The sequence below is a fragment of the Pterocles gutturalis genome, unplaced genomic scaffold (assembly GCF_000699245.1).
Source record: "Pterocles gutturalis isolate BGI_N339 unplaced genomic scaffold, ASM69924v1 scaffold2909, whole genome shotgun sequence".
NCBI lineage: Eukaryota > Metazoa > Chordata > Aves > Pterocliformes > Pteroclidae > Pterocles > Pterocles gutturalis.
In genome coordinates this window covers 17,416-26,158 of record NW_010127855.1, presented here as the reverse complement: position 1 = coordinate 26,158, position 8,743 = coordinate 17,416, and the positions used below count along the sequence as shown (strand labels likewise).

General features: G+C 47.8%; 1 protein-coding gene across 1 annotated transcript in view; it reads right to left on the bottom strand.

Moving 5' to 3' along the window:
• Positions 1-1,853: 1,853 nt before the first annotated feature.
• The window catches only part of TIPARP (TCDD-inducible poly(ADP-ribose) polymerase), a 21,898-nt gene continuing 15,008 nt past the window's right edge, over positions 1,854-8,743 (bottom strand). Inside the window, exons 3-5 of the mRNA XM_010079394.1 lie at positions 7,311-7,492; positions 3,187-3,462; positions 1,854-2,600 (exon numbers count right to left, since the gene is read on the bottom strand). Of these exons, the coding sequence (XP_010077696.1) occupies positions 2,153-2,600; positions 3,187-3,462; positions 7,311-7,492 (906 nt within the window). The 3' untranslated portion in view covers positions 1,854-2,152. The remainder of the gene's footprint in view (positions 2,601-3,186; positions 3,463-7,310; positions 7,493-8,743) is intronic.

The window sequence follows — 8,743 nt, the reverse complement described above, 5'->3', positions numbered from 1 at the left end:
TGAGACGCGTCTCACTGCGTGGATTTATGGTCTCGCTCATCGCCATCACCACTTCTGAGCCCCCCTGCACCAAATTATATAATTATTGGGAAATTATATATAATTTCATAATAATAACATAAATTCCCATTAATAGTTATATAATTAATGGTAAATTATATAAACCCACTGCACCGTGTGGCTTCACCCCATCACCAGCCCCAGCCCCTCCTCCACGCACCTTCCAAAGGCGTCTCCTGGGGACACAAAGCCACGGCCAGGACCAGCTCCTCGGCGTTGCACATCCCAGCCGGTAGCTCCCATCCCTCCAACACCATCTCCTCCTCCAAGCCTCCCCTCCCCGGGTTTGAGCTCTGCCCCGCTGCCCAGAGCCTGGGAAGGGATGAGCAGGTAACCGGGACCAGCTGCTCCCCCTGCCCACCCCCAGCTGGTTTCAGGGGCTGAGGGACGAGGAGCGATCCCTTGGGACAGCAACCAGCAGGAGAGCTGGGGCAAAACACTATTTTTTTAGGTCCTAGCGAGAAGGCGGACACCGGGCAGGTTGTCACACCAGCTCCAGCAGCAGCCCAAGGAGGTTTGCTGCCGAGCCACGGACACACGGAGCAGCGAGGCGGCCGCTGCTGGGACACCCCGGCTCTGTCCCGCTCCGGATGAACAGCTATAACGCACCAATGCTGATGCTGGTGGGCTCTCAGCTCTGTCACTTGTCATTGAACTAGAATCTGGTGACGCCGGGCAGACTGGCACAGCCCTGGCAGGGTGGCAGGGACACCAGCGTGCCTGTGACAAGGTTTTAATGACTTTGGTGGAACGAGCCCAGGTGACAGCGGGCAAGCCAGGGCTGGTGGTGGCCGGTGACCACGTGGCGTGGGCTCTGCCGTGCCACCGCGCTGCAGAGACTCAGAGAAAAAGAGCCAAGACCACAGAACAGGCCAAGGTTTGGAAGGGAGGGAAGGGTCATCTTGACTTTTCATTCTCCATCGTGGCTCTGAAATGATTTCTGATCCCAGTTTAGAGACTGGTTTTCCCATAAAGCGCAGTTAGATAAATGCCCCGGCGCAAGGACTTCAGCTGCGGCACAGAGAGGTGCGGTGTGCGGACGGGAGCCCCCCCAAGCCCCCGCCCCGGCGCACTGTGCCGTCAGCCTGCAAACGCCCGCCGTCATTCTCCGTTTCCTCTTCTGTACCCCTGCTAAAGACACCGAAGAGCGCCGAGCCAAGCGGAGCTGCTTGGAAAACCCCCAAAATTCCCGGATTAAATGAGGATTATGTGTTGACAATTATTTTAGTGTATCAATCGTTTTGAAATTAATTTAATAGCAGCTTCAGTAAGTGTCATTAACACAAATCTTAAATCCTCAATCAAATTTAAAACCTCATTCAAACCAGGCTTTGTTTGAGGTTTCTTTTCAAAGAAATCCCCAGAGCTACCCCCTGTAACTGGGGACACCTGACAGGGGATGTGCCCAGCTGTGGCCTTCCCATTCCTCCCACTGCAGCAAAAAGTGACAAACTGGGACAATCCCTGGGCTGCTGGGAATCCATCCAGCTTTAAACCCTCTGGGACTGCGTGCCGTGCCGACCTCTTCCTAATTATCCTCAGGGATGATTTTAGAAAATGATGTGTTCGTTTGTGTTCTCCTGTTTAATAATCCGATGTACGAGCAGGAGGTTAGTTTTGTCATCCCTCCCAATCTTCTGAAATACAGTCATTAAAAAACAGTGGCTGGGAGAATCTCTAATGTACTTGGGATGAAAATTACCTGGTTCTGACTGTCTAGGAACGGCCACCCTGAAGATTTCGAGATCAGGGCGTAAGCGATTTTCTAGCCACTGAAATCACACACACACACACATTTTTAAACATGAACATTTACTAACATAAATAAACAGTGTTTTATAACAAAAGGCACAGATTTTTCAACTATAAACAATGGAAAAATATTTACAATTTGCACATACATAGTCAAACAGCGAGTGCACGGTTGGTCACTTCAGATCTTCTTTTCTGTCTTTTGAGATTTAGTTCCTTCCAAACAAGTCCTTTCATCAGTTCTCCACTGTCCAGATCCCTAATTTTTTTCTCCACAAAAACTGCTACCCATGCCAGATAAGAGAGTTCATGGAAATGAATAATTTAGCAGCAGGAGGTTTCAAATGGAGACAGTGTTGCTAACTTCTTCATATTGGATAATAAAATAAGGGTAGCTCTGATCATCGTTAAAAATGACAAAAATCTGAGGCTCAAAGCAATTGTCCACGCAGGAGTCGTAGAGGTCGCTGGTGATGCTGCCGGGGTTCACGGGCGGAGGTCTCCTCATGGTGTGGTTCCCCACCGTGTACCTGCCCGTCAGCACTTTGGCCAGGAACATGTAATGCACCCCTTTGGGGGAGCGTTTGGAGAAATTGTGGGAGTAGCTCGCCTTCCTGGCAAAGTAACTGCCCTGGCCAAACATGGTGGCGTGCTTCCCGCAGACCCGCGGGTCAAAGTTGTGCTTGCAGATTCCATCCACCACGTCCTGGGAGGTGCCGTGGAACAAATGCCTTTCGTTCATGATCCTGTCCAGGCCAGTCATTTTTTTGGACATGTATTCCTTTTTCCTGGAATAGAAAATGGAAAGAGAAGGTGAGGATCCGTGGCAGAGCTGCAGGGGAAAAGCAGTTTTCACTGCAGCTATTAAAGCATCAGGACTCGCCTCTGGAATAGCAAGAGGAGATATGCAAACATTCCTGAATGGATAGCTGAGGGGGTCTGCCACTTTCAAATACAGTTTTTGTGTGAAATAAGTATTTTTGGCAGGTCTCGAGCTGACAGTGCTGGAGGCAGAGCTCTCACCTCCCAGCAGCAAAGGGAAAGGAGCTTGAGAAGCGCCGGCTTATCTTTGCCGGTATCTCACCTTGAATGTGGAAGGAGATCTTCCTCAGAGCAAAAACAACCACTGTGCAAAAATTCAATCGCTCTCCGGCTTCAGAAGAGGCCAGAGAGAGGAATTACTGAGAGTCAGGGCAGGTGAGGATGCTCTAGTATTTTTCAGATAAAACTGTTCAACTGAAGATGCTCCTTTTCTTCAGAAAATCTGGAGTTTATGTATTCTACTTCATGACCAATGGCTATTTTGCAGCCCAAATTCCGTATTTTAAGGTATTTTTCCACTATTATAAAAGAAAGGTATTTGCATTATCTTACCTTTTATATTTCTCCCACAGAAACTGATTCTGCACTCTCAGAATTTTCAAAATTTTGTATTTGGTCTCTGGCACAGTCTTGTGAAACAGGTTATAAATGGTTCTGTAGCTTTTATCCTCCTTCAGAACAGGCACTTGGATGAAGTCCTGAGAGGGATCCATGCTGACCCAGGTTTCGGGATAGAAGTTAGGAGAGGTGGCAGCCACCGGGGAGAGGACGTGGGAGGAAGCTGGTTCGGCCGACGGAGAGGGCACCAGGGAGTTGCCACCCAAGGTCCTGGTGGGGAAGGAGAAGAAGTTTGTGCTTAAACATTCACAGCCAGCAGAGCTTCAAATCACATTTATTCCACCCCCAACGTCTCTTGAGCAATCGCTGCTCTCCAGGTCTGTAACGATTTCTGTCTCTCCAGTGCTGGTCTGGAACAACCACGCTGGCTGTTTCTGCTGTTAACTCCTCCACCTCGCACACCCACAACAACATCTCTGACTTTCAGGGATGCTGTTCCACGTACGGAACGCTAACTGCTCGGTGGTGGTTAAAAGCCTGCGATCGGCATCATTCACATGCTGGGCTGGGGTTACAAACTCCAGACAGGCAGAACGCTACCAAACACAATCATTTTCTAAGTTACCCATAAGATACTCATAATTTTAAGAATAAGAAAAGATGAATAAATTGGCAACATCTGACCTAACTTCCTCCGAATACAAGGAGTACAAACACACACTGTTTTGTACAGTATAAATAATGAATAACCCAACTAATGACATTTTGCAGGCAAGCCCTGCAGATATTTCACTGCGTCCTGGGGAGGAGGAGGTGCGATGGTTTGGGTCTGCCCCAGTGCCATGCTGCGGAAGGGCTCTCTTGTTTTCCTGTGCCCTGGCCAGATGTCGATTTGCGTTTGCAGTTGCTGATTTTCCTGCGGCAGCCCGGCCTCTCCCCTGGGAAGGCTGCCAGGTGAGCAGGCAGGAAGGGGCGAAGGAGGGGAGCTGCGGCAGGAACGCCCCACGGACGCCAGAGAAGAACAACCACCAGGAAAATCCAGCAAAGGACTGGCGGGGGGCAGGACTTCGGTCTTAATAAATACCTGCACCTCTGTGGAATTTTTCAGGCTCTGGAAGCTGCTAAATTTAGATGAGGAGTGTGGCACTTGTGGCTTATGCTCCCCTGAAGATAATCTGAAGCAGCAAGCCTCGCTCAGCTGAATAATCCGGACTTACAGGAGTCCTGCACTTACGTCAATGAAAACGACCGTGCAAAGCCTGCGGGCTCGGGCTCTGGTTTTCACACTTCAAGCACAGAGCTCTGCAGCTTCTGCTAGCTGCTCGGGTTCCCTTTCCATTGCGAGAATCTACAGAACTATCTCAGAGTGTCACCAGGGGAGGGTTTTACCAAAGCACTTTTCCAGGAGAAGCTCTGGGGGCTCCAGGACCGACCCCAACACGTGCACACAGGTGCGGTGCAGCCCGAAGCAGGCAGCTCAGGTCAGGAAAAACTGAAAAATCAGAGGTACCCGCGCTCTGGCTGGGAGGACACAAGGTGAATCTTGTCTCTCAACCCCACAGGTGACCTTAAATTAAATGTCATTAAAGTTTAATGAACATTAAAGTTGATGAAGTTTCTCAGGTCACTTGTGTTCTGATAACGTGTCGCTGCCAAAGCGTCAGGACAAAACCTGTTCTGAGCAGGAGGGCACGGGGAAAGCGAATCCTTTGTGCATGCACCTCGGGCAAGCTGAGGTCTGGCAACACCCGGGGCCGAGTCCTGCCTCCCTGCACGTCCACAGGTGGATTTTGCACAGAGGAACGACAGGCAAACTCCATTCCCTACATTTCAAACAGAGAGTTTACTGGAGAGCAAACAAACTCTGGAAGCTCTGCTGGAGGCAAAGGCATCTCCCCAAGGGACTCCTGAGGAATCTCTTTTCTTTTGTCCAGGCACGATGCCACACAACCTGCCTTCTGCACCGGCCAACCTGCTCGCAGGGCACCCAGACGCCGTCACAGCAGCTTCTGACTGTCCTCCCCCCCTAGCCTGCTCTGCTGAGCCCACATAATTACCCAGATAAATAACAATTCCACTGCTATTCACATCTTCCCTGCAGAAATGGCAGGTAGGGTCACCTTCCAAAATATTTAATGCTAGTGATAGATGAGCCTGAAAGAACCATCAGTGATTTTTTTTGTGTGACCCAGAAATAATTTAACGTGATTTTCCTGATGGCAGGTTGAGCTTTTCAGGTCTAGGAAAAAAAAAAAAAGTTGGAGGAAAAAAGTCCATTTTTAAAGTGACACATTTGATTTGGATAAGGAGACAGTTAACACCACTCCTGCATCAGAGCGGACGTACTCCTTAAATAATGTCCACGTGGCTGCAGGTCAAAGCTAAAGAGACCCCACTTCATTTGCACCAATTGGACTTAAAATTCTTCTCACTGTTCATTAATAGTTTAACAGAAACCCAGGAGGTGGAGTTTTCTAAGAACGAGTGTTAAAATAGCAGACAATATCACAGTGGGCATTCTTTTTTATTTTTTTTTCCCCTCCTAAAGTCAATGGGTAAAAAATATTACTGTAGAACCTCATTCACTCACCCTGGGACTGGGAGACCAAGCACAGGTCAGCAATAAGTTACGGGTTAACGAGGGAGACATCCAACACAATAAAAATACTGCAATCCTTCCTGTACTTTGTTCATTTCTTCTGACTAGTGTAAATTATTTGTGAGCATTTATCATACAAGGGAAGCCATTAAAAAGTCAACATTTGTCAAACACTGTCACCCTCACCCACTTCCCACAGTTTCTGTTCAAGAATTCTTTCTTTTATAACAGATTTAAGCAGGTGGGAGGGCAGGAAAATAAAAAATGGCAGGTAGCGTTGTGCAATAAGTGGAGGCAAATAGTGACTTCTTAAGGATAGCGCCCATAAATGTTTAAAATACTCTTTTGTTCCTTGATAAGAATTGGTAGATTTTAAAGGAAGCATGACAAGGGATGAAGAAAATAAGAGCGAGGCTCACTGCAGCACAACAGAAATCTCAGAGCCTGGGTTACAGACGTGGCAGCTGGCATGGATAGATGTGGTCAAGCCCTCGTCAGTGTGGAACCCTCAAGGGTCCATTAAAATCAGTGGGAATTGCATCAGTTTAGCAAATCTCAAAATTATAGACTTACACGGTAGTAAAATAGTCACTGGTGGCAAAACATCAGGAGAATACCCCAAACCCTTGATTTCCATTAAGATGACCATCAGAATTGCTGTAACCAGAGCCCACGCTGGGTCGTTTCACCTGCATCCTCCCAGTACCTCTTCCATAATTCTGCGTTTCCTCCCTGTACAACCGTCCCTAAAAACGTTTCTAACAACCGCATGGTTTGAGGCTCTGACCAAATTCACGTTCACCTCACAATTAGATGTGCTAATGACTCTGCCAGCTACCGAGCGCTGCAGCCCCTCGGCAGCAGCTCCGGCCCCTCTGACGAGCCCAGCACGCCCAGCTGCCCGGCACGCCGACGGCTTCCACCCTGCTAACAGGACGATGTGTTCCTAACCACTGAACTCTGACCGTAACGCTTCCAGCTGTGCTGGTGAGATCACAAACCCGGCATTTTTATGAGTGGTAATCAAGAATGACTACAGTGGAACACTTTCCTCACTCTGCCTTTGATGGGCGAGGGTGTTCACCCCCAGTTGGGATGACCATAAAAACAAGGCATGCTTTCATTGTGCTGGAAAATTCTAAAATGCTTTTGAATGCTCATTTTTATGGGACCTCGAACTGATAGCCTGGCAATCCCTAGAGCCGGGGAGATGCTGAAAGCTGGACGATACTTTGGCAAACTTGAAGTACATCTGTGCTTCCGCTGTTCTGCAATCCAGAAGGTACAGTCTAACCTTTCAGTAACAAACAGAGCCTGGCACGAAGGAGTTCCTCAGATAACATTTATCTCGAAAAGCGGCAAGCGAGAGCTGCCAACATGACTAAGATTTTTTATTATTCCTTCTGATTTTTCTAGCCAGTGATGTCTGTTTCCTTGTCTCATCTTATGGAATATAATTCTCAGGGAGAGAACAACATGAGAAACAAATGCAAAGTTTCCATTTTGCTGGGATACATACTGTAAAAACGGCATCAGCACAACGCACGAGCGAAGAAGGGGTCTCCTCTTGATTTCTCTTCTGAAACACGCGTTTTGCTGGAACCCGTCCTTGATGTTTAAGATATACTGATTATGCCAGGTAACAAACCGAACCTCCTTCAGACCCCGGCAGCTGGCTTCTTCTATCAATCTTACAACAGGCTGTTTGAAGAAAATTAAAACAAAAACACACACATGATGAATTACGTGCTTAAAAATTAATATTTGTGCCAGAAACCTCAAAGATTCCCTCTCTCTACTCGCTCCCCCTCTCCTCTCTTTCCCCTGCTCTCAGGCATGAGTACGTTTAGACTGCTGAAAAAATGTTCCGTTACCTGTTTGTAAGATCTGCCAACAAGACAGGTTTCCCAACTTTAATATGCAATTGGTGCTGGTGCTATCGTATTTTTACACGTCAAACGCTATTCCCGATAGCTAAGCTAAAACTCCCTTGGCACAAATTACTTTTTGGCTTTGCTCACTGCACAAGAAAAGCAGAGGTCTGCTGTAGAACACTCTTTTATATATGAACATATTCTCATATACTTTTTTCCTCTTCTACACTAGAGAAACCCAGTTCTTTTAACTTCTCACAGGTCAAACATCCTCAACTTCTGGTTATTTGTGGTGCTTCCTTCCAGACTCTGTCCAGTTCTTGCATTGTTGGTTTTTTTTTTATTTGCAAAGCCCCCCAAACTGTATACAGTGCTCTGCCTTAAGCTTCCTACCACACATGAAAAAGATGACTGGGATCGAGTTTACACTGGTGGGGGTATTTCTGGTACTGCCAAAATGGTAAGGCGTCGATGAGGCTTTATTCACAGTATTATGGACAGCTCTGGCCAGCCAGAGGTGAGCTCTTACCTACCACGGGTATTTAAAGGCTTCCTGGAGAGCTCAGCTGAATGAAGTGAATCCAGTTCTGGGTTTGTTTTGGTTTTGTGTGGCACAATACTGACAGGGGATGTGACTTCTGTGTCCATAACTGGGGTTAAGAGTTGAAAGAAAGTTGCTAAAACCTGACGTGGAAAACCGCGGCTGTTACAGGCCAAAGAGCAATGGTGCCACTGAAGGCGTGTGCACAATCCATCAGTGAGCAGATTTCAACCAGACACGTAGGAAAAGCTTCCCAAGGAGCAGGGCTGGCAGCATGGGACAGTGCAGCCCACGAGACAGCGAGGGACAGACCCAGCGACCCTGGAGGCTCATGTCCAGTGCTGTGATGACTTTGGGGACAGGTAAATAAATGAACAACTGAGAAGCTAAATGGTAGTGGTGTAGAAAGGCTGCAGAAAGCTGTCTCCCCTGTCTTACAGTCAGCCTTCTAGGGATCAGAAAGGAGTTTCTCGGTGCTGACACGGGCCAGTTTGCTCTGAAATGTGACAGTTTGGGCAGCCTCTGTGTCGGCGATGT